The sequence below is a fragment of the Ahaetulla prasina genome, chromosome 6 (assembly GCF_028640845.1).
Source record: "Ahaetulla prasina isolate Xishuangbanna chromosome 6, ASM2864084v1, whole genome shotgun sequence".
NCBI lineage: Eukaryota > Metazoa > Chordata > Lepidosauria > Squamata > Colubridae > Ahaetulla > Ahaetulla prasina.
The window spans coordinates 6,864,816-6,890,737 of NC_080544.1; the positions used below are offsets into that span (position 1 = coordinate 6,864,816).

Consider the following 25,922-nt stretch of genomic DNA (forward strand, 5'->3'; position numbering starts at 1 on the left):
GCCTTGGATGGACCCTATTACTCTCGCGCAGGCCGAAATCAAAGCAGGCTATTAACGGCGGGACTTGCAACGAGGCCGGCAGCAGAGCCAGCAGCTGCTTCTCTTAATTGGAACTTTCTCCGCGCGGGCTTTGCAAGGGAGATCATTTATAGGTGTGCGCAGCGGCGACTTCACCGGGGGCGGAGCGAGAAGGAAGCGGGGGGGGGTGTCTCTCCTTTTGGAAGTCGGAGGAGGCCGGAGGGGGGGCCCTGGGGGAACCGGGCAGCTACTCCGAATTTTCCCGCGCAGTTACCGGTGATTCCGAGCAAACGAGCGGACGGAGGGTGCCCCTCCCACGCGATTCCCTCGCAGCGGCCCGCGAACAAGCGCACCTGAGGGAGGGTTGCTGCGAGGCCAGCCCCTCGGGGCTCCGGGATCTTGCCGGGGAAACGGCAGCGCCTCTCCGCTTTCCGAGCGTCCGGTGGTGGGGTTGGGGCCGCGGAGGGAAGCTTCTTTCAAGGAAGCTCCTGCTCATTGCTAGGGGCGCTGGGGGGGGGGTCGGACTCAGGCCAGGACCCGCTGACCTAAACGATGCAGAGCCCGGAGCTTCTCCAGATCTGCCCAAAGACCGAGGAGAGCCCGGATCAGTCAGGACGGGGACGGGGGACGGGGGCTTCGGGAACTTTTGCACTGCCCCGGGCGAACTCCCGCCTAGGCCGAGAGGGATCAGTGGAGAGAAACGAATGACAGCCTTGCAGAAGGCAGGTCCAGAATTCAGGCCCAGAATTTGAGCCTCTTGTCGAATTTGGCCATCCGGGGGACCGAAACCTCGGCGGGGCTTCCCCGTCGGCGCGGCGGGTTAAGCATCCGTCCGGCGATGCGGAGCCGGAGGCCGCGAGCGGGGAGGAGGATGGAGGGCGGCCGAGCGGGACCGGCGGGCCCGCGAAATTAGCGGCAGAGTTTCCGGAGTCCCCTCTCCGCCCAGGGCCGCACTCAACGGCGCCGATGCGGGGGGTGTCCGGGAGGGAGGAGGCCGAACCCCCCCCCCGGCCGCTTCCCCGCGAGTAATTTCGCCAGTCACGTGGCCCCCGTTTTTCTGCCTCCGGCCTCCTGCTTGCGCTGCGAGGGGAACCGTTGCGAAAGCGTTCAGCGGAGCTCTGGGGGCCTTTCGACAGCCTGTCATTTTATCAGGGCTCGGATTACAACGTGTCACCTACTGTACAGACATTGATTTCCCTGTACGAGTCCATGGCGGTGATGTCTTCTCCCCCCCCTCCCTCCCTCCCTCCCTCCCTCCGCCCTTGGACGGGGGCGGGGAAGGCGAGCAAGCCGGGCAGCTCCGGGCGCCCAATGCAACTGCACCGTTTTCTAAGCTCGCGGGGGGCTGCGGGGGGGGGGAGGATCGCGGCTCTTAAGTTTCTGCTTAATGCCGGTGCCCGCAGCGGGGTCCGCAAGACCAAGCGCCGCCACCGATGCCGCCGCCGCCGCCGCAGAAGCCGGCGGGCGTCTGACGCTTCATCTCGCCCCCCGCCCTCCCCCGTCTCTCTACGCGTCCTGGTCGGCTTGGCTTTCGGGTGGCATTGAGCGCCCCGCCACCCCTGCCCAGCGCTTCCCGCACCGCTTGGATATCTCAAACGTATGAACGGCAACGGCGGCGGGTCCCTGCCGGAAATGCGCATTGGACCCACGTAACCGTGTGTACGTGTGTGCCCAGGACTTCCCGAGGAAAAGAAGGGGGGCCCGGAGCGCCGCCGGCCAAGGCCCCCACCCCACCCCACCCGCAGGCGCCGCGCGGTGCCCCGAGATTGATCGATCGATTGTTCGATCCGCTCCTCGAGATCGCCGGCAAGATCCCGTGATCGCTGCGCTTCCGTGGCTCTTCGCTCACCACGCCTCTGGGCCGCGTGCGTGTGTGCGCAAAAGCAAACAAATGCATTAATATTTATATGTTTATATAATCGATCACCCCCCCCCCCCGGTCCCGTCTCCCTCCTCCCGTCTTGGTATTGAAATATTAGCGCCAGGCAGCTAATGCAAGGCATCCAATTCCGCCGGGGAGGGAGGGAGGGAGGCCGGGCGGGCGGGCAGTGGGGGGGCCGCGGAATATGGCACCAAGGAAACGTAATTTAACTATCAGCCCAATCTACATGTCTAATAAAAGCCAATCTGCTCGAGAGAATTAGAAAGAAGAACAGCGCCTCCGACTCCCGGCAGGAAATGTTCTTTATATTAGAGATATACAAGCAGGTCCTGTCAGATGAAGACTTCACCAGACCGCCTTTCGGCTCGGCAAAATGGAGCGGCGCTTCGCTTCGGCACTCGCGGGGCCGGCGGGCGGCTCGGGGGAGCCGGCGGCTCGGGGGATTCGGGCAGCCTGAGATTTTAAGGCGCGAGCCGGAGCCCGAGGCCGCTTCCAGCCGCTCGCCTCCCCGCAGTGCCGGGTTGGCGCCTTGAACCGCATCGGCCGGGCAGGCGGACGGCAGCCGGCGCGGAGGGCCCGGATTGCGCCCCGGCTGGGAAATGGGGAGGCGGCGAAAGGCGCCGCGGGGCGTTGCTGGCTCTCCGAGGCGGCTCCGGGCCGGCGGATTCGGCGTTTCGAGCGAGGCTGGCCGGCGGCGGCGGGGAGAGATCGCTTTTCCCTGCCAGGACCTGATGCGATCCATTCAAGCCAACAAGTTTGGAGAATGTTGAGTTCAATCAATTCAGAGCGTCGAGATGGAGCCCAATTCAGTCCAGGTATTCGGTTCTCCGGCGCCCCTCCCGGCTGCGCCCCGCGCCCCGAGGCCCCCCGGCCCCCAAACTTTCCAGGAACTTTCCCCGGGAACTGCTGGTCCCCCGGCGGCTCTCCCCGGATGGGGACAGGATGGGGGTGCCTGGCCGGGTCCCTGCCCGCCGGATAGAGGGCAGCCGGCCAGCCCGCAGCCCCCGCCCCGCCTGGCCCCCGTCGCCTCGCCCGAGACCCGACCCGATCCGATCCAGCGGCCGGGAGAGGGAGGGCGGCCGGGAGAGGGAGGGCGCGTGTTTTGGAGATGGCTCTGCGGGGGCTGATGCTTCTCTCTCTCTCTCTCTTCCCCCTCCCTCCCTCCCTTCCGCCTCCCCCTCCCCTCCCCCCCTGCAGTGGGTCGGCTCGCCGTGCGGACTGCACGGACCGTACATTTTCTACAAGGCGTTTCAGCTGCACCTGGACGGCCGGGCGCGGATCCTCTCCCTGGGCGATTTCTTCTTTGTGCGGTGCCGGCCCGAAGAGCCCGTTTGCATAGCGGAGCTGCAGCTGCTCTGGGAGGAACGGAGCTCCCGGCAACTTTTATCCAGCTCCAAACTTTATTTCCTCCCGGAGGACACGCCGCAGGGCCGGAGGAGCCAGCACGGCGAGGTGGGACGCCGCCGCTTCCCGGGGGTGGGTGGGGGGGTGGAAGGAGGGGGAGGGGGATTGATCGGCCGGGCGCCGGAGAGAGAGAGAGAGCTTCGCCCGGGACGGGCTACATCGCCTCCCACACACCCGCGGCAACTGCAGGGTGGAGGCAATCGCGGGCGTGTGACGGGCGGCCGGGAGAGGGAGGGCGCGTGTTTTGGAGATGGCTCTGCGGGGGCTGATGCTTCTCTCTCTCTCTCTCTTCCCCCTCCCTCCCTCCCTCCCTCCCTCCCTTCCGCCTCCCCCTCCCCTCCCCCCCTGCAATGGGTCGGGTCCGCCTCGGGGCTGCACGGACCGTACATTTTCTACAAGGCGTTTCAGCTGCACCTGGACGGCCGGGCGCGGATCCTCTCCCTGGGCGATTTCTTCTTTGTGCGGTGCCGGCCCGAAGAGCCCGTTTGCATAGCGGAGCTGCAGCTGCTCTGGGAGGAACGGAGCTCCCGGCAACTTTTATCCAGCTCCAAACTTTATTTCCTCCCGGAGGACACGCCGCAGGGCCGGAGGAGCCAGCACGGCGAGGTGGGACGCCGCGGCTTACCCGGGGGTGGGTGGGTGGAAGGAGGGGGAGGGGGGGATTGATCGGCCGGGCGCCGGGGAGAGAGAGAGAGCGAGCTTCGCCCGGGACGGGCTACATCGCCTCCCACACACCCGCGGCAACTGCAGGGTGGAGGCAATCGCGGGCGTGTGACGGGCGGCCGGGGAGGCTGCAGCAGGTTGGCCGCCCTCCCCGGCCCGCCTGGCAGCCCGGCGTGCGGGAGTTCTCTGGGCTCCGCCTGGCTGAAGGGGATCTTCGGTGCCACCAGCCGCCCTCGCCCCGCTCCGGCCGCCTCGTCACAGGCTTCCCTTCACCTGGGGCTGGTGGAGGGGGGGGGAGATGAGGCACCGGGACCCGCCCCCCTTGGCAGTCAGCGGAGGCCCGTCTTCACCTGGGCCGCCTCGAACGGCTCCGGCGGCCTTGGGCTCTGGCGGGACGGAAGGCGGATATTACGACACGCAGGCCGGGCAGAGCGAGCGAGGACCGAGGGCGGGATGACAGGTACCGGCGCGGAGGTCTCTCCAGCCACCTGGACGGCTGGCGGGGCCCGGCAGGCGCGGTCACGAGCGCAGCCCTGGGACCCGCCACGCCGCCAGCCTGCCGGGCTGCCCAACCCCCCGGGGGGGGCGGCGGGGGCGGCACGGGAGCCTCTCGGTTGCGCCTTGAACCGGCGGCTGGAGCCGAGGCGAGGGGCGCTGGGCTCGCGCGAGCTGCGGCCGAAATGCGGGGTTCCCTTAGCAGAGAGCGCGGCTGGGCTTCGCGTCCCCGGCCAGGCCGGGAGGGGAGAGCTCGGCAGGCAGGCAGGCCGCCTCTCCTTCGGCGTCTCCGCGCGGGAGCTCCGGCCACTGGCGAGCGGGCGGCAGGAAGAGGCCGCGCTGGGTCTGTCCTTGCCGGGCAGCGGAGCTTCGAGGCCCCTTCTGCGCTCCGCGGCGCTGCCCCTTGAGCGGCGGGTGGCTGGGATGGGCCGTGGAGGGTCCTCCGGACAGTTCTCCTTCCGCCGCCCGGGAGCCCCCCCGGATCCCCTGTGCAGCCGTCTCCCCAGGGCCCAGGTCGCTTTAGGACAGGGCTCTCCAACCTTAGCAACTTTAAGCCTGGCGGACTTCAACTCCCAGAATCCCCCAGGCAGCTTTGCTGGCTGGGGGAATTCTGGGAGTTGCAGTCCGCCAGGCTTAAAGTTGCCAAGGTTGGAGACCCCTGCTTTAGGAAGTGATTCCTTCCACTGGGTGGGTGATAAAAAAGAAGGCAGCAAAGGGGCCGCTCGCTCTTTGGTCTCTCTGGAGAAAAAGAAAGAAAGAAAGAAAGAAAGAAAGAAAGAAAGAAAGAAAGAAAGAAAGAAAGAAAGAGGAAGTAAGGGGAAAGGAGGGAGGGAGGGAGGAAGGAAGGGAAAGAAAAAGAAAGAGAAAGGAAGGAAGGAAGGAAGGAAGGGGAAAGAAGGGAGGGAGGGAAGGAAGGAAGGAAGGAAGGGAAAGAAAGAAAGGAAGGAAGGAAGGAAGGGGAAAGAAGGGAGGGAAGGAAGGAAGGAAGGAAAGAAAGAGAGAAAGAAAGAGGAAAAATGAAGGAAGGAAGGAAGGAAAGAAAGAAAAAAAGAGGAAAAAGGAAGGAAGGAAAGAAGGAAAGAAAGAAAGAAAGGAAGGAAGGAAGGAAGGAAGGAAGGAAGGAAGGAAGGAAGGAAGGAAGGAAGGAAGGAAAGAAAGAAAGACGGGGAAGGAAGGAAGGACAATGGGAAGGGAGGGAGGAAGGAAGGAAGGAAAGAAAGAAAGGAAGGAAGGAAGGAAGGAAGGAAAGAAGGAAGGAAGGAAGGAAGGAAGGAAGGAAGGAGATAGGGAGGGAGAGAAGAAGAAAGAAAGAAAGAAAGAAAGAAAGAAAAAGAAAGAAAGAAAGAAAGAAAGAAAGAAAGAGTAAGAGGAAAGGAGGGAGGGAAGGAAGGAAAGAAGGAAGGAAGGGAAAGAAAGAAAGAAAGAAAGAAAGAAAGAAAGAAAGAAAGAAAGAAAGAGGGATGCTCTGCAGCCAGTTCATGTATAAGCTTTAGACTCACCTGTCTGTAGGAAGGTATCTCAGATTCCAGGTATTGGCCTGCCCTGTCATCCCCCCCCCCCTTGAAAGAGGGCAGCCTCCCAAGCCTGGTGACCCTGGTCTTCCCCCTCTGGATGTGGTGTTCATATAACTGTCTCAGACTGAACTCCCCCCACTTTTCAGGGGGTGCAGAGGACATGGGAGGATCCTTCCCAGGGGGGACAACTGTGGCCAAGAAAATCATCTTCTCCCTCTGAGGGATCAGATAATGGAGCCTGAAATTTGAGCTGAAATTTTAGATAGATAGATAAAGATGAAATTCCTTGCCATGAATATTTATAACCCCATCCAGCCTTGTTTTAATGAAAGGATGGGAAGTAGGCCACAAATCATTTTAATATGCCTTAATGATCATCTCACGTTATATGGTATGAACATGGCTGAAAATTAATCCAACGTTATGGGCTGGCATGTTCTCCTGCACGCGGGGGTCTCCTCTGCATCCCCCACAGACCCAGAGGGAGAGCAACCGGCTTGCTTGGAGGGATCCCCTGGTGCCTTTGGCTGGGAATTTTAACTGATGCATCTGAAATATTGACATCTTATGAACACCTTTTTATCCTGGAGAAGTTGCCACAACTTTGCCCCAACACCAAGCAGGCAGAGGGTGTTCCTGGCGCCCTTTTCATTCCCTGGCTGCCCTCTGCGGTTGGGAGAAGATGCCAAAGAGAGCAGTGGGGCTGGACTGGGGTGGGCGGTGGGCAGAGGCCTAAGGAGGCTTCCTTACCCCCTTCGAAGAAGCCTCCTTGCCCTCCACTTCCTCTGACATCTTGCCAAAATGATGTTATCATTGTTGGTTTTATATTGTTTGGGAAGAAATATCCCATTGAGAAAAAAAAGTGCAGGGCCAAAGCAAAGCCAGAAAAGCAGTTTAGCTTCTTTCTCAGGACGAGAGCCAATTATTTCAAGTTACTTAACCACAGTGATAATTCTTTTATGTCAATGACATTAACAGCTATTTCTGAAGCAGAGCGATGGAGCCATTTTAAGCCTCCTGCAACCCCTTTGTAAGCCTGTGGGCATGAAAATGATTCTGGGCATAATTCATAGAGAAAAATAACAGACAGGGCTTGGAACAAGAGTGGTGTAATAAAAAAGGGATTATATGTTCAGCTAGCTCAGGGGTCTGCAAACTTGGCTCTTTTAAGACTTGTGGACTTCAACTCCCAGTTTTGCTGGCTGAGGAACTCAGAATTGAAGTCCACAAGTCTTAAAAGAGCCAAGTTTGCAAACCCCTGAGCTAGTGTATAAAGTATGGGCGAAGTCCCTGCCCACCTTCCATTTCCTAAGGTAGATGATAAATCTGTAAATTCAGGGCCTTTCTGGGCAGTCAAAGGTCAGCAGGGTGCTTAGGCTGAGCTTGGCAGGTGTCTATGTGGGGCTCCTTATCACAGGTAGCCAGAGATTCAATGGGGGCTTCTAGTAGGCATCTCTGTGGGTCTGGAAAGGGATGGTGAACTGATTTCTTGGAACGTCAGGCTGGGATTTCTTGCACGCCAAAGAAGCGTGCAGATGTGTTGGGTCCTTTGGCTGCATCTTCCAGAGATTTCCTGGCTGTTGGAATTGCATCCCTCATTCTGGGCCCGTTTTCTTGAGCTTGAGAGGCTTTGCCAAAGGCTGCAGCAAGCATGACACACTCACATTTGAGCATGGGAGCCACATGCCACATGCTTATATATATTGTTGTGACAAAATAAATAAATAAAATAAATAAATAAAATGTTGCATGCAGGAAAAAAGCCTCTGAGAGGTGTTTTCCAGCAGAAATGTTTGGAATTGCATGGAGAAACCTGGAGTTGGAAAGAAAGCCCGGGAGCAATAGCTTTCAGCAAAAAAAGCAAGAAATGGGAAATACGATCCTGAAAATGTTTAAACTCTGCATGTTGGGGGCCTCTGGATTTACAATGAAGTCAGGACTTCTTGAGGTCATAAAAAAGGGCCTGCAGGTTGCAAAAGTGACTAGGTGGACAACTCCACCAGCAGTTTGCAGCTGCAAAGGATACATTTCATAAGAGCCAAGGTAGCACAGTGGTTAGAGTGCAGTACTGCAGGCTACTTCAGCTGACTGCTAGCTACAGCTCAGCAGTTCAAATCCCACCAGGCTCAAGGTTGACTCAGCCTTCCATCCTTCCGAGGTGGGTAAAATGAGGAGCCAGATTGTTGGGGGCAATATGCTGACTCCGTAAACCGCTTAGAGAGGGCTGTAAAAGCACTATGCTATTGCTATTCATAGCAGAAGCAGGATAATAAGTTTTAGCTGGAAGATCTAGTCAAGATCTCTTGAAGCTGCAGCTATCATTAGTCCAATATTAACATAACATAATAACAAAGTTGGAAGGGACCTTGGAGGTCTTCTAGTCCAACCCCCTGCCCAGGCAGGAAACTCTACACCATTTCAGACAAATGGCTATCCAACAATATTTATTTTATTTATTATTTATTTGTCATAACAATATAACAATATATATATATACACAAGCGTTGCATAAAGGGTTATATAATATATGAACGTATATATGAGGAGAAACGAGGTACTAAAAACATATATATACATAGGGGAAGAAACAGTAGGACAGGAACGGTAGGCACGTTTGTGCTCTTATGCACGCCCCTTAGAGTCCTCTTAGGAAAGTGGTGAGGTCAACCGTGGACAGTTTTTGAGTAAAGCCTTTGGGGTTATGAGAAGAAACCACAGAGTCAGGTAATGCATTCCAAGTATATACAATTCTGTTACAGAAATCGTGTTTTCTGCAATCTAAACTGGAGCGGTTGACATTGAGTTTAAATCTGTTGGTAGCTCTTGTGATATTGTTATTGAAACTAAAAAAGTCATTGACAGGAAGGACATTACAACGGATGATTTTATATGCTAAACCCAGATCTTGTCGAAGGCGACGAAGTTCCAAGTTTTCTAGACCCAAGATATCAAGTCTGGTGGAATAAGGTATTTTATTAGTTTCGGAGGAGTGGAGAATTCTTCTCGTAAAATACCTTTGGACACGCTCAACTGTGTTGATGTCAGATATATGGTATGGGTTCCAGACAGGAGAGCAGTAATCAAGAATTGGCCTAACAAATGTTTTATATGCTCTGGTCAGTAGCGTGGTGTTTTTTGAAAAGAAGCTACGTAAAATTAAGTTAACAACTCTTAGAGCCTTCTTAGCTATATAGTTGCAGTGGGCTTTGGAACTTAAATCGTTAGATAAAAAAACTCCAAGGTCTTTGACAGGGTGGGGTCATCTGAGGCAATGTCCATCAAGCATGTACTTTGTGATTGGGTTCTTTCTTCCAATATGCAAGACTGAGCATTTACTGGTTGAGATTTGTAGTTGCCAAATTTTAGACCAAGCAGTTAGATGATCAAGGTCCTTTTGAATTGTGGATGTATTGTCAGTGGTGTTGAAAAGTTTGACATCATCAGCAAAGAGAACACAGTTACTTGAGATATGATTACAAAGATCATTTATGTATATTATAAAGAGAGTAGGTCCAAGAACGCTGCCTTGAGGAACACCACTCTTGACAGGAACAGGATTTGATAGAGCATTACCAATTTTAACTATTTGTTGTCTGTTTGACAGAAAAGCAGATATCCAGTTGTGTAAGGGTCCTGAAATGCCATAGGATTTTAATTTTAGGAGAAGTTTATCGTACTACTGAGTCAAATATGTTGGACTTTGCACTGATAGGACCCTGTGGCGCCTCTCCAGCCTTGGTTTGCCAGTTTGAGATCCTAGATGGGCAGCACTGTGGCCGTGGGCCAAGCACATAACCTAGGGGGAGGCCTGGGTGATTATGGCCTTTGGTACCATCTCCAGAGGTTTGTGAGATGCCCCCTAAAGACTAGAAGCTCTGCCCTCCCTCCAAGAGGTGACTAAGAAGAATGTGACTGTGTGCCTTGAGCCCAGAGGTCTAGCCAGTCTCTTCACTGCAAGTGAAGGGATAGTGATGTGGCTTGTGTGGAGAGGGACAGGTATGGGACATGTGATCCAGGAAGCAGGCAGCAATTGGCCTCTCAATGCGGTGAAAGAAGTTCCTGCTCTTTTATCTTTGTGAATTATGTGCCATGAGTTGTGGAGAACTCTGCACAGCTCAGAACTTGGTCGAAGCCTGCCTTGTGGCAGTTGTGCTGCATTTTAATTATGTTATTTTGGCCTGTTAGTCTTGAGCTAGTTTTGTCCTTTGGAGTTCTATGTGTTCTATCCCAGCAGGTTGTGCAAATCTTTAAGCAGGCAACTATTGCCCTAAACTTCCTGCGTACCTTCCAGGGCTGGTCTGGCCCAGGCCAGGCTCTGTAGCAGAGACCGAATCCAGAATTCCTGGACTGAAGTTGCGCCTGTACTCCCCCCCACCTTCTCCTTCAGTCTTCTTACCAGCAACCATGGGCTGTTCTATGGGGAGAAACCATTCAGGCTCTTCAAACTCACAGAAATACAGACATACAGGTGGTCCTTGGACTTACAACAATTTATTTAATAACCATTCAAAGTTACAGCATCACTGAAAAATGTGACTTATGACCACTTTCCACAGTTACAACCTTTGTAGCATCCCCATGATCATGTGATCAAACTTCAGATGCTTGGCAGCTGATTCACACTTACAGCCATTGCTGTCTCCCAGAGTCATGTGATTACTTTTTGCAACCATTTGACAAGCAAAATCAATGGAGAAGTCAGATTCATTTAACAATCGTGTTTCTAACTTAACAACTGCAGTGATTCACTTAACAGCTGTGACAAGAAAGGTTGTAAAATGGGGCAAAACTCTCTTAACAAGTGTCTCATTTCACAACAGAAATTTTGAGCTGAATTGTGGTCATAAGGCGAGGACTATCTGTGCATCCCCATAGTATTTTTGTAATTTAGCTTATAATGAAGCTAAGCTGGGGCCAAGACAGATCTACTGAATCGGTCCAGTCGAGATGAAGCAGTGCAGGCCGTGATCCCCTCCACATTATCTCCAAAGAAATTCCCAGTGAGGCTGTGAGAACTTATTCCCTGGTAGGTACAGTGTGTTGAAGCCTAGCAACACAACCTTATATACATAGTGAGTGACCCAGGAAATGTAAAATCAACAAGATCCAGAATCATGCTGGATTCTTGGTGTCTTCATGGACACAGCTATACAGTTTTCCTGACAATTCAGCGGCAGAGATTTAAAACTGCATGAGAAATTAGTTTGAAGCTTTAAAAAATGCTCAGCTCCTTAACTTTTGATCTGAGTTATTCTCTGCATTTTGAAACTAACTTTTAAATATTGCCCCATTCCCCAGGTGTCCTTCCTTTGAAGCAGGGGTCTCCAACCTTGATCCCTTTAAGACTTGTGGATTTCAACTCCCAGAGTCCCTCAGCCAGCAAAGCTTTCATTTACCCCTTTAAAACCACAGTTTCATACTGAAAGTTGAGAAGGTGTGGCATGGTTTCCATAAATCTCATAGAGTACTGTGGATCTTGAGCTCCAAAATTCTTTTGTAGGAGACAGGCCGTTGTTCCCATCATGCCTAACAGCCGGACTCTGGTAGGGGAGAATCTCCCCCCAAAACACTTTCCTGATTTGGTGCTGTAGGACCCTTGAGCATTAAATTCTTGTCGTGGTGAATAAATTGAGCACATTGCACCTCAAACATATCAAGATCCTGAGCAAGATGGAAAGTGTTTTTTAAAAAATGTTTTAATTGAATGTTTTAAATAAGCAAAGGGGCAAATTAATTTAGGGTATACTTTACTTCTAGTTGCCTAGTTACGCTCTAGCATATTCCTAAGCACAAGTGAAATCAATTGGCTCTCCTTTTTGTACTCTTAATCATACTTACTGAATCGCCTTTGGGGCAAAAGTACCCAGGCTTGTTCAGGGCTTCTCATGAGTATGTGGCAAATGCAGAGGAGGAAGAGATGTTGGTCTTGCTGGCGCTTGGGGTCTTCTACGTTGAAGGGGAGCTACCAACAGCACTTAAAGATGGTTCTCCAAGGAGTGCAACTTCCCAAACTCCACCCCACAGGCCCCAAAAAGCTACTTGCAGATGTTTTCTTCCCCTTCAGGGTGGTTTTAGGGCATCCCCACCCAGCTTGAACCCTAGTATAGAAGCTGGTCTTGGTCCAATTGGGCATTTCTGGTCTCTGATTCAGGGCTTTTGAGTCCGGGTTCTGTGAGAACTTGATGGGGATCCATGAAAGCTGAAAGGCAAAAATAAAAAACAAAAAGTTCAAACAAATGGAGCCAATTTCCTACTTTTGCCTCCTGTTCAGGGCTTCTAGGAATTTAAAAGAAAAATAACCTGGCCCGAAAAAGTTTGAAATCCCCTGTTCTAGACCAGGACTACATTGTAAAAAGTTCCAGGCGAGATCAGCTTTTGGTGGCCTTCATCTACTGGCAAGGATGCTGGATTTGCAGAATTAGATGCAAAGGGTGCTGCTGATGTTGCATGGGAGTTTGTGTGTAGCAACTCAGTGTAACATACAGATGTGGCTGGGGAATTCTTGAAGTTCACACATCCCCAGGTTGAGAAACACCGCAGTAAATAGTATAAATATTCCTGGGATTATATGCATGTGATTCTGTACAAAAATGTCACTAACAGTTGGACTCATTAGCTTAATCCACTAACACTGCCATTGAATAATTGTTGGGGATAGTTTTATTCTCTAAGGACAAATCTAAATTAGTGATCTAATTATTTGGGGGTATTTTGGTTTCTTTTTTCAAAATTATTTGGATAATACTGTGCCCTTTTCATAAAACCAATTCAATTTTTCTGCCTGGGGGCTGTTAGAGCGACAGAGTTTAAATCTTGGGTTCCTTCTGCACATTTTAATGTTGATGGTGAATAATGTCCTGATTGATTGTGATATCAGACAATGGAAGATTATGGCAAAGACCCAGCCGCACATGCTCAATCGAATTATGTGAAAACTGCCCCATTGTTCAGTTGTACCCAGAAACAAGTAAATTATTTACAGATATTTGCTAATTAAAGCACATATTGTTTTTCCCAGCACAATGGGACACAATGCAAACAAAAGCCAAAAAAGAAATCCGCATGCATAATTTCACCGGGCGAATGCAGAGGGCAACACTTCTTCCTAAGAAAAATATGCCAGCCGTCTGCCCAGAAAGGACTCTTCTCGGGGTAACGAGAGCAGGCAGAGAGCAGCCCGCTGGGTGTCCAAGGGCCTGGACCTCCATGGTTCCCCACACTTCAGGGGCACCCTGTTGTTCGTCTCAGTCACCAGGGCATGCCAGCCTGTTAGTGAAATGATGTTGAAGCATTTTGAGATTTGATCTCTCCCTCCTGAAAGGCAGATGCCGTAACAGCCACTTGAAGGCAGCCGTCCTGTTTGAGACCAGCAACATGGAGAGCTCAGGCAGCTCATCCTAGAAGCCTTCCTAGGTGAAGCTGGGTTTCTGCTGAACAAAGGAAGTCCAGGATGGATTGTCCTCCACCCCAGACTCATCACGGAGATGGGAGACAGCTCTGGAGCAGGACTGGGGCTAGTGGGGGAAAGGGAAGGGAGGGAAGGCCCTTCACTTCCCACCAAGCATGAGAAGGTTGCCCTGGAGCAGACCAGGGCATCCACAACTCTTGTACAGTCTCGCTTGGCCCACAGCTCCATTCCCCTCTCCCCTTGCAAAGGAAGCCTGTGTTGATTTGAGGTGACTCGGGAGCCCTAGACTCTCTCCCAAGGAAGGGTGGCTAAAGGGTAGCATAGCCCAACTTTGCTAAGTCCTTTGATTCACATCATTGTGATACAGGATGGATCTTTGGGAAGTGGAGTTGAAGAGTGTGCAGGGCTCTTCCAGTACAATCAGAGTTGAGACACGGGACAGAAATCCACGTGCGCTGGTGCTAAACTGCCTGTGGATCATGTCACGTTGTTGAATGCCTGGATCCAACCCGTTAAGTCGGGCTTCATATTCCAGCAGTAGAATGAAACCAGACTTAGAGCAATAGATGTGAAGGGTGTTGAACAGTGAAAGGTGCTGTACAAACGCTGATGACAATTATCTGAAACTGTGTAAGTTCAACAGTCATATTCCACAGATGGGGAAACCTGCTGTCTGTCTTCCAGAATGCCATATGTGCCATTTCTGTGCAAAACTACAAATGGCAATTCTTTATATCTCAGAAACAATTGTCAGTTAATTAAGCCTCCAATTTGCATGTGTTCAGGTTCTGTAATCATAGCGTTCTGTGGTTGTCTGTGTGGTTTTTAATGCCAAACTTCTGTTGGCTGAATTTGAGATCGTCCCTCCTGCTAGAAAAGCTGCCACTCATCTGGGATGAGAGATGGGCCTTTGAGGAACAATCTGAATGTTCAGCCAAAATACACTCTTCAAAATAGAAGCGTTGGCTGAACTCGGAAATGGAAAGATTTGGAAACTCAGCATTGCCCATGATCTCTTCCTGGGATTCACCTTCTCGGTGCCCTCAGAGGTGACCAAGGAGCACATCTGAAGAGGTTCAAGATTTGCTTTCCGCTGGTTTTAGAAGATCTGAGAATGGGAATAATTTTTCTCTGGAGGTGGTAAAAGTCTCCGCCTAAAGCAGGGGTCTCCAACCTTGGTCCCTTTAAGACTTGTGGACTTCAACTCCCACAGTCCCTCAGCCAGCAAAGTTGGAGTTGAAGTCCACAAGTCTTAAAGGGACCAAGGTTGGAGACCCCTGGCCTAAAGGTTACTCCCTAGAAAAAGGAAGCTTTGAGGGTTACCAGCATCTCCTTTGAAGGAATCCTCCAGCTGTGTCAAATAGACAAATAGATACAGAAAAGTCTCCCATTGGTTAGGAGCTTCCCATAAAGCTGAACTTGCATTTGGAGAAGTTTTCAAGAGGGTTGCACCTCTTCTGAAGAATACTCTTGAATACCCTCTTGAATACCTTCTTCTCTTGAGTATGGTCAACAGATAGTCTTCTGGCATGTAATTTGGGCAATGCTGTGCCACAATTTTGTGTCAAAGATTAGGAGCAAGGAGGAAATGAGGATCTGACATGAGATCCTGATGTTAGCCAATCCTGAAGGATCCTGGAATGTGATCAAATAGAATAGAATAGATTTTTTTATTGGCCAAGTGTGATTGGACACACAAGGAATTTGTTTTGGTGCATATGCTCTCAGTGTACATACACTCTCAGTGTACATATCAAGAGATGAGTTTTGCAAGTGGGGATCAACTTCCAAGCCACTGACCTACAATTTGTTTGATGTGAGTGGTTGCATGGCACAAAAAACTGAGCATGTGTAAATAACTAAATATTTAATCTGAGTTCAGTGTTGTTGCTATTTTAAACATATACAGCAAAGGATGCAGCCTGGGTGGTTTATGTATGCATCAAGAAATAACAGGTGACATCAGTGGACTGTGGCACATTCTTTTAATTTCCTAAAGAACTGGGTAAATAATCTGTAGCCCAATCTGAAATTCCTGATTGTGTTTTCCTCATTCTTTAAATCTCACTCCTGCTTTGTTTGTTCGGGTGTTTAACGGGAGCTGTGGCAGAGACAGAGTTGCCAGCTTTCCTTCCAAACGGATTGCTGTTCTGAATTCTTCATTCTAGGGGTAGAAGCAGACAAAACGTAGTAGAGAAGCTCAGGGAGAATTAGGGAAAAAGCTGGAGCCATAGCAGTGGGGTCCTGATTCAGTATATTTCAGGATGGAGCATGGGCAGCCCTAGATAGCAAATGGTGGCCATCTTTGAACGCCTAGCCTAGCTTTTATGATCGATAAAATGTTGATCCTGGGGGTCAGCACATTAGGAATGCCAGCTCTTCTCTACTCATTGGTGAACATAAACATCTGCACGTTATTTAAAAGTGGAGAAGACCATCAGTGGCTGCTAATGATCTGAATGTAAGTTAAGAACATGCAGGTCTTAGCACAGAACCAGTCCTACTTCTCTGTCTCCAGTGCATTTGGTTTCTCACAAAGGAAGCTCTGCCTTTAATTCACATTGGTTCATCCTTACTCCTTCTGGAGAGGCCCTTCCCTCTGGCCATAGGTGTGACCAGGTTGAAAGCTGACCATTGTCCAGAGACCAGGGACTTTCTCGGAAGAGCAGCTATTCTGGCAGGCTCCCTCACAGCCAGCCATTCATATCTGAAGATGAAGATTGTTCCTCACAAGGGTTTCTACACCCATATTTCTACACCTTTGATTTTCTAGCCAAGGCCTCAGCTGCAAGCTGACCCTTATTTTTATTTTCTCGAAAAGCCTTTGGGGTCTGTTTAGAATAGAATAGAATAGAATAGAATAGAATAGAATAGAATAGAATAGAATAGAATAGAATAGAATAGAATAGAATTTTTGTTGGCCAAGTGTGATTGGACACACAAGGAATTTGTCTTGGTGCATATGCTCTCAGTGTACTTAAAAGAAAAGATACCTTCATCAAGGTACAACATTAAAACACAAATGATGGTCAATATATCAATATAAATCATAAGGATTGCCAGCAACAAAGTTACAGTCATACAGTCATAAGTGGAAAGAGATTGGTGATGGGAACGATGAGAAGATTAATAGTAGTGCAGATTTAGTAAATAGTTTGTCAGTGTTGAGGGAATTATTTGTTTAGCAGAGTGATGGCCTTCGGGAAAAAACTGTTCTTGTGTCTAGTTGTTCTGTTGTGCAATGCTCTATAGCGTCATTTTGAGGGTAGGAGTTGAAACAGTCTATGTCCTGGATGTGAGGGATCTGTAAATATTTTCACGGCCCTCTTCTTGATTCGTGCAGTATACAGGTCCTCAATGGAAGGCAGGTTGGTAGCAATTATTTTTTCTGCAGTTCTAATTATCCTCTGAAGTCTGTGTCTTTCTTGTGGGCCTGAGCAATTCTGGCCATGGAACTGCTGTCACATAACCATTTAATTCTTTATTAATCAAAGGAATCTAAATTAAACAATTCAGGCGGGACATGCAGCTTAGGTAAAGGTAAAGGTTCCCCTCGCACATACGAGTCGTTGCCGACTCTAGGGGGCGGTGCTCATCTCCGTTTCAAAGCTGAAGAGCCAGCGCTGTCCGAAGGCGTCTCCGTGGTCATGTGGCCAGCATGATTCAACGCCAAAGGCGCACGGAACGCTGTTATCTTCCCACCAAAGGTGGTCCCTATTTTTTTCTACTTGCATTTTTAGGTGCTTTCAAAACTGCTAGGTTGGCAGAAGCTGGGACAAGTAACAGAAGCTTACCCCGTTACACGGCAGCACTAGGGATTCGAACCGCTGAGCTGCCGACCTTTCGATTGACAAGCTCAACGTCCTAGCCCCTGAGCCACCGCGTCCTAGCCCCTGAGCCACCGCGTCCCAAACCCATCAGCTTCCAAGAGAACCATGTTGAAGTTTGAGATCCAAAGTCTGAAGGGTCTCATCTCTCCCAAATCGGTTTTGCTGATTCCATTTGGGTCTTTAGCTCTATCAATCGAGGTCAGTGATGGTTAATCTTTTCAGCACCAAACTGGAACACAAGCACCAGAACCCAGAAGAGAGCAGCTGGCCGGTGCGCATGCACACACTGGAACTTGGAAGAGCAGCTGGCGATGGTGCATGTGCCCACAGAGAGGGCTCCGTGTCCCACCGCTGGCACGCATAGGTTCACCATCACGGATCTAGGTTAATCCCAGTGGTCTCTCGATACTTGTGGGGCATGTAAGGTGGACCCAGGATGACAGTGGGACCACTTGGATAAATACGAAGGAGACCTTAAACTGCCCGAGTGCCAACCCACTTTCAGGGTAGTTACAGTTTTTAATTAGACCTCATTTTCTGTAGTCTTCGGCTTCGCTGGATTGTTTGGAGCATTGACACTTTTCCAAAAATAAATAATATACAGGTTGTTCTTGATTCAGTTAGTGACTGTTCGTAGTTACAACAATATTGAAAAAGTGACTTATGGCCATTTTTCACACTTATGACCGTCGCAGCATCCCTATGGTTGCAGTGTCCCAAGGTCACATGATCCCCTTTTCCGACCTTCCGGCAAGCAAAGTCAGTGGGGGAGCCAAATTCACTTAACAACCGTGTTACTAATTTATTTATTTTTATTTTTATTTATTTATTTTGTCACAACAGTATATGTAAGTATCATACAAAAAGATTATATAGTATATAAACATATATATGAGTAAACATTAGGAGGTATAAGCATATATATATATATATGAGAAGAAAAAAAACACAATAGGACAGGAACGGTAGGCACGTTTGTGCTCTTATGCACGCCCCTCGTTTTAGGAATGGAGTGAGGTCAATAGTAGAGAGTTTTTGGTTAAAGCTTTTGGGATTATGGGAAGAGACCATAGAGTCAGGTAAAGTGTTCCAAGCACTGATGATTCTGTTACAGAAGTCATATTTTCTGCAATCTAGATTAAAGCGGTTGACATTAAGTTTAAATCTATTGGTTGCTCTTGTATTATTGGTATTGAAGCTGAAGTAGTCTTTAACAGGAAGGACATTACAATAGATGATTCTGTGACTTAAACTTAGGTCTTGTCGAAGGCGATGGAGTTCCAAGTTTTCTAAGCCTAGGATTTCACTGAAATCTTCACCAACTTCACCAACTTCAGTGGTTCACTTAGCAAATATGAAGACTATTGCTTGACATAGTGTAAGCCGCCCTGAGTCTTCGGAGAAGGGCGGGATATAAATGCAAATAAAAGAAAAACAAATAAAACAAAACAAAATGTGGAATGAAAATTTGTAAAACGGGGCAAAACCCACTTAACAAATTTGTCACTTAACAACATAAATTCGGGATTCAGTTGTGGTCATCAGTTGAGGACTTACCTGTGCAGCATTTCAGATTGATGGGTTTTAGACATAAAATGAAAATGGAGATGTGTCTGAACTCAGGGGCTGTCACTGAAGAGCCATGGCTGGGAGGGAAGAGAGGCTGGAAAAGAGGGCCAAAGAGGGTGAGGATATGCCCCTTCCCCACCTCCCTGCACCCCCCCACTCTCCCCCTGCGAGGGCCTAGAAAGGCATCAGACTCAGAGCAGTTGGGCTGTGAGGGAGGACGTGAAGGAAAATGAGAGAAACAACTTCAGCGCTTGCAACTTCACTTACGAATCATTCTAAGTAGCCCTCAGGAAGCATGTTTTGTGCGTATTTAAATAGTTTGTTTAATGTAAAAATAATTCGGGACTGAGGAAATGAACTAGGGCAGCCTCGTCTTGGGCCTGTTTGACAGCTGCGGCTCCCATTAATCACACCTCCCAAGATTCACACGGGGGCTGACAGTCACTAAAACTTGTCTAAACAAATCCGTTGTACAACTTACGATGTGGAATTGGCTTCTTTAAAGCAAGCCACAGTTTATTATCTATGTTCAAGAGGTCCTTCTCAAGGAAAGATTACAGGACAAGCTGTGCTGAAGGAAAAACAGATAGGCAAGCTTGCAGCCAGAACTTCCCGAGTGCCAAACTAACACTTTGTTTTAGACCAGGGGTCTGCAAACTTGGCTCTTTTAAGACTTGTGGACTTCAACTCCCAGAATTCCTCAGCCAGCTTTGCTGGCTGAGGGACTGTGGGAGTTGAAGTCCACAAGTCTTAAAAGAGCCAAGTTTGCAGACCCCTGCTTTAGATGGCTGAGAGAGATGTGGCGTGAAATCTGAATTCTACTCTTAACTTTCAGAGTGGGGTAACTTGTCCAAACCCAGCAGCAGTTTTGACAAACGTGGCTTTATATTTAACTCATATTTCCCCCCTCCTTTCAGTACAAATTTAGATGTAAGTTATTGTCATTGCTTGAATGGCGCATCAGTTGTCCAAACAGGTGCTGTCTGAAACAAAAATATCGTTCTATGCACAAATTCATTTTTATCTCAGGAGTTCTCCCTCCCAGTGACAATTTTAATTTCTCCCATCTTAACATGTGCTTCTTATTCCGTGCCTTATCTTAATAGCTCTAAATAACATGCAGTTCATATATTATAATAATACTCAAGCGTTTTACGTTTTTCTCAATCTTAAAACAAGATTGAGAAATCTTTTTCTCAATCTTTTCTCCATCTGATAGGGAGTAGGATACCTCCCTTTGGGAGTGTCAAAGGGTCCCTCAATTGCTTGTCCCAGCAGAACCTCTAAAGATGCAGACATTCTTGCCGCTGTCTACTACAGGGGTCTCCAACCTTGGTCCCTTTAAGACTTGTGGACTTCAACTCCCAGAGTCCCTCAGCCAGCAAAGCAGGGGGCTCCAACCTTGGTCCCTTTAAGACTTGTGGACTTCAACTCCCAGAGTCCCTCAGCCAGCAAAGCAGGGGGCTCCAACCTTGGTCCCTTTAAGACTTGTGGACTTCAACTCCCAGAGTCCCTCAGCCAGCAAAGCAGGGCTCTCAACCTTGGTCCTTTAAGACTTGTGGATTAACTCCCAGAGTCCCTCAGCCAGCAAAGCTGGCTGAGGAACTCTGGGAGTTGAAATCCACAAGTCTTAAAGGGACCAAGGTTGGAGAGCCCTGGTCTACTACACAACCAAGGTGAAGTCAGGTCTCAGGTCAATAATTTTCTGGGCTCTTTCTGATAAGCAGAAAGAATCTCACCCACCCCCACATAAGTTTTGACTCCAAGCCCAAGATGAGCTGAGTAGCAAAGACAACCAGCAAGAGGATGGGATGCTTTTCAGATCTACAAAAGACTTCACTCCTTGCCCTTAGGCGAGCGACCATGCCACAGGAGGCCCAGCTCAATGGGTGCTGAGCCAAGAAATTCACCAATACAGGATGTCTATTTAATGCTTGCTCATTATGGCTAATAGAAGAGATTGTTTACTTGTTCTTCATTTGCAACAGAGTGTAATCTCTCTCAACTTTCAATACAAGATTAGTAGCTGTCCAGCAAGCAGCTCAGCTTGTTTCCCTTGGACAATTTTTATTTGAGGGATTGTCTGCTTTGGTTTTTTCCCTCTTTTTTTTTTTAACACATTTACTGGAGCTGAAACTAAATTACTTTGAGCTGTCTCTTTATGTTTTAATGACTCATGTGGATGTTTGTTTATTTTTAAAAATTTATTAATTCAATTTCTGTCTGCCCAACTCCTCAATGACACTGGATGGATTATAATAAAAAATAGGCGGGGGGGAAGCTCCAACAAATATCAAAGAACACAACCAACCAGAAGGCTAACTCGCTATGACAAAAAGCCAAACCAAAACCTTAAGGGCTTCTCAGCCATCCTAAACCAAGGGAGATTAACCAGATTTTTAATAATTTTTGGAAAGTTTTTGGAAAGCCATTAAGGTGGCAGCAATGTGGACCTCTGAACAGATAACATGTCAGATGGACCTCTGAAGAGATTAAATTCGTGAAGAGGCACAATTCCTGGGTTCTGCAAAATGTCATCGTTTTATCGATAAGACCCCAAATGTGCCCAGTCTGCCTGGGCAGTGGGCATGATCTCCCCACCCTGTCCACGCTGATTAAAAGTGGCTGCCAAAAAAGGAGGAGAACCTCCACAAGAGACTGCCTTCCTCCCTGAGACACCAAAGCTGGTCCAAAAGGATACCATGGTCAATGAAGGCTGGTGGGAGATCAAGGAGCCCCAGGATGGGCTCACCATCTTCATCCCAGATCTGCACGGGTTTATTGACTGGCACAGCGGCCTCTCTACTGATCCCTGGCCTGAAATGTGACTGAAGGTCTAGACCAGGGGTCTGCAAACTTGGCTCTTTTATGACTTGTGGACTTCAACTCCCAGAGTTCCTAAGCCAGCTTTGCTGGCTAAGGAACTCTGGGAATTGAAGTCCACAAGTCTTAAAGCCACCAAGGTTGAAGACCCCTGGTCTAGACTATCCATTTTCTCCAGCCTGATCAATTATCCAGCCTACTTCTTCCCAAAGGTTGAAGACTAGATGGAAGTAGTTAGAATGATTGGGATTTAGAGGAATTTTATTTCCCAACATTCAAACAGAGGCACATGGTTTCATTCCATATAAAATTACATGGGGAGGGAGGAATCCCTCCCTTAAGTCTGTAGAACCCAAATAAAAATCCTCGAGAGAGATCTGTTACGGTTCTCCTGCCTTACTCGCAATTGTCCCACTGAGGCTTGGGGCCTGTGCTAAAGCAGTCAGTCACATATGCTTCGTCCTAAAAGCTCAGATTCTCAGAACCAAACAGATTATGTGACTGGGGAATCCCAGCAAGATTGTACAATAATACCTGGAAATTTTCAATGGCAAACTCTGGGGTTTTGTGTGACTTTGGGAATATTTTTAATGGCATGAAGCAGGGGTCTCCAACCTTGGTCCCTTTAAGACTTGTGGACTTCAACTCCCAGAGTCCCTCAGCCAGCTTTGGGAGTTGAAGTCCACAAGTCTTAAAGGGACCAAGGTTGGAGCCCCCTGGCATGAAGATTAATTTATCCCAATAGGAAGGGCAGATATTAGAACCAATGTTCTTTAACACACCTCTGGTTCCTCCTTTGTGGCTGCGGGGTCAAATCCAAGAAGAAGCACGTTCTGTTGTCAATGTATAAACGTTACAAATGCATTTGGGATTCAGAGAATGATTTCCAGTGTTGGGGTGGACTGAAGACTTATGAGCTCCTGGAAAGGATGGTGTGAATGGCTTCACATTTAGATTGGAGGTTTGTTTTGATGCGGTTGTTTTTAAACTTTGTTTTTATGCTGGTGTTTTGTTTTTATGCATCCTGGGGGAATTATTGTTAGCCACCAGGGTTGTGAGTGGCCAAGTACGTTTTCTAAGTACATCAATGGCCTTTCCCCTTTTTAGGATGGTCTGCCAATACCCGGGTGGCAGTGGAACTGAGGTTGTCGCTGTGTTGTGTGTGTGAGAGGGATTGGTTCCGGCCAGGGGTGAAATGCTCCTGGATCGGATGGGATCCCGCAATCCGGTAGCGATGGCAGCTACTGGTTTGGAGGACCGGTAGCAAAAATCCCTGGCCTCGCCCCCCCTGCCTCTGCTGAGCCGCACCATCTGCAGAGGTGTTTTTTTTTTACTTTTAAAAGCCGGTTTTGCTTCAGCCGAAACAGGCCTTTAAAAGTAAAAAACAGCAGAACCTTCCTTGTACTCTTACTTGTAGAAAACATGTTTTCTACAAGTAAGAGTAGAGATTCTAAGGCACTTACCTGATTACTGATAAACGCATGGCTCTTTTTCCAGCCCGAAAGCAGTTTCAGTTTCAGCCAGACAGAATCAATCGCTCAGCTAATCTATTTCCTCGGTGATCAACTGGCTGGCTTTGCTGGCTGAGGAACTCTGGGATTTGAAGTCCACAATAAAATAAAATAAAATAAAATAATAAAATAAAATATTTGTGCAGCTTTCTGAGATTTGGTGTGTTTCTGTAGTGTTTCACTCTAACTACACAAACATACAAAATCTCAGAAAGCTGTATGTGGCATATTGTGTGTGTGTGTGTGTGTGTGTGTTGTGTGTGTATAAAGTGTGAAAGTTGGTTTTTGAGCTTTTTGTGGCTGTGTGAAGTGTGAAGTGCAGCTGCTTTTACATTGTGTGTGAGTCAGTTGTGTTGTGTTGTGTGTGTGTGTGTAAAGTGTGAAAGTTGGTTTTTGGTACCTCTTATTGTTTTTTTATACTTTGTTTATTATTTTTATTATTTATTGTTATTGGCCACGCCCACCAAGCCATCTGACCACCAAGCCATGCCCACCAATTAAGCCACGCCCACAGAACCGGTAGGGAAAATGTTTAGATTTCACCCCTGGTTCCGGCCATCTGATTCACTCCAACGGGAGCCACTGGGTGAGGATGAAACGGAATCAGACTGAAGATGCTCCTTTCAGCTCCTTGAAAGTGTGGGGTGAAATGGGCCCTCCGGATAGAAATATCGGCCCAACAGCAGGAAGGTAGCCATTCAGGGCTGTTCTTGTCAGACAGAAACTGCATGTGGAGATGTGCTTCTGGGTTGGCTGGCAGCTGGGCTACTTCACTAGCCTCCTCTCCTTTTTCTCATGGTTGAGTCCCTTATGTCAGGGGTTTCCAACCTTGGTCCTTTTAAGACTTGTGGACTTCAACAGGGGCCGTGATAGCTCAGGCTGTTAAGAAGCCTGTTATTAGAACACAGAGCCTGCAATTACTGCAGGTTCAGGCCCAGCCCAAGGTTGACTCAGCCTTCCATCCTTTATAAAGTAGGTAAAATGAGGACCCAGATTGTTGGGGGGGCAATAAGTTGACTTTGTAAAAAAAAATATATAGAAGGGCGGGATATAAATGTAAACAAACAAACAAACAAAACTCCCAGAGTTCCTCGGCCAGCAAAGCTGGCTGAGGGACTCTGGGAGTTGAAGTCCACAAGTCTTAAAGGGACCAAGGTTGGAGACCCCTGACATAGAGGGAACCCATATGGTTTGTCTTTGATGGTCTTTAGGATGCTCACAAGTCTTCATCTCATCTTAACATGAATTGACATACTAGAATGATTTAAAGAGATCACAAACATCTTCTTTCTGTCTCATTTCTCAAATCTACCTTGTTAGTTATGCATATACTGTAGGTCAGGGGTCTCCAACCTTGGTCCTTTTAAGACTTGTGGACTTCAACAGCTTTGCTGGCTGAGGGACTCTGGGAGTTGAAGTCCACAAGTCTTAAAGGGACCAAGGTTGGAGACCCCTCCCTTATAGGGTGGAAACTACAAAATGGGGAGGGGGGAAACATGTTATTAGGAAGCCCATATCGTAGGCAAACCCATTGGCACATAGTTAGCACAATATAAATTATTTGAATTTACCAGAAGTAGAAGAAAAAAATAGCTGGTCTCTGGCCGGGGTTCATCTGCTTAATGAGGAAGGATGTCTAAAAGCTGTCCCACATTCATACAGAGATTGAACCAGGCTGGGTAGCAAACAGAGGTCATTTCTGGGGGGCTTCGGAGTTCTGTCCCTTAAATGTTGCAGTTGGCAGTCAAACCGTTGCCTCTGGTCTCTCCTGGGACAGCTCTGGGTCTCCTTGGAATAAGCTCTAGGCAGAGTATATTGAGAGGGGAAAAAAGGAGGGAGGAGAGCGAGAGATGTTACATTATCAGCGGGAAAGTGTATTTCTCATAACTGATGATAATTAGCACCATAATCTTCAGTCCAAATAGACAATTAGACAAAATAATTATGTCTCTACAAGATGTCTGTATAATGTTAGTAACTTAGTATGTTTTAGCAACCTAAATTATTCTGTTCTTCTATTATGATAGGTTGACTATGTTTTTTCCCCTAGAATTCAATTAATTTCCCCGTTCTAAGTATTGATTAAAATGCGGGGAGCTTCAATACTCATATTTTTTCACATGTATAGTCAAGACTGAGAGGTTGTGATCTGGTCATGCATGAGCAGGTCTGATACTCATAAACAATTATGGCTATTATTTTCTCATACAAAACAGCCACTCAAGCTCTTTTCAAATTGTAGTCACAATGCACTTTTCAAAAAGAGAGAGAGACACACACACACCCATGAAAATCCCTGTTTACTCTCTGCCACTCCTGCAGCTTCTCACTTTTCCTTTGGACCTGCCTCCCAAAATTGTGTGCAGACTTTGCCCACCAAAGGGTCTCGTCTTGATCTCATGGAGGCTTTTCTGCCACCTCAGGGTTTATGCAAGGGAAGAGTCAGTTTGTCTGGAGGACATCAGCCCATCAAAGGCAGGAATAGCCGCACAGCCCAATATTTACCATCTCAGCATTGCTTTCAAAATAATATATTTTTCAAGTTTATGTGCCAACTGTCATGTATTAATCAAAATAAGTTCACAATCTTAAGCCTGGAGATGGCAAAGGCACTTTACAGTGGCCTTGAGTAGACAGAAATTAGGAATAGAGAATTATAATTGGAATTGAAGGAAGGTAATTTGTTCAAAAGGAAGTGAAGTGGTAAAAATGGGGGAAGAAGCTGCACTGTGAGTCAGAAGTACCCACTTCTGCTCAGAAATTTGGGAATAAAATCTGATAGTGCAGCAAAGAGCATTTAAGCTA

General features: G+C 48.4%; 1 protein-coding gene across 3 annotated transcripts in view; it reads left to right on the top strand.

The window, feature by feature from the left end:
• Positions 1–2,233: 2,233 nt before the first annotated feature.
• The window catches only part of ARID5B (AT-rich interaction domain 5B), a 169,601-nt gene continuing 145,912 nt past the window's right edge, over positions 2,234–25,922 (top strand). For 2 of the 3 annotated variants that reach the window (XR_009155830.1, XM_058189219.1), the window contains exon 1: positions 3,967–4,427. Coding sequence is in view for 1 of the 3 variants with exons in the window: in XM_058189220.1 (XP_058045203.1) it covers positions 2,695–2,715; positions 3,098–3,352 (276 nt within the window). In the remaining 2 variants the exon portion in view is untranslated. Of the gene's footprint in view, positions 2,716–3,097; positions 3,353–3,966; positions 4,428–25,922 lie in introns of those variants that run through there. The other variant, XM_058189220.1, reaches the window with a different exon arrangement.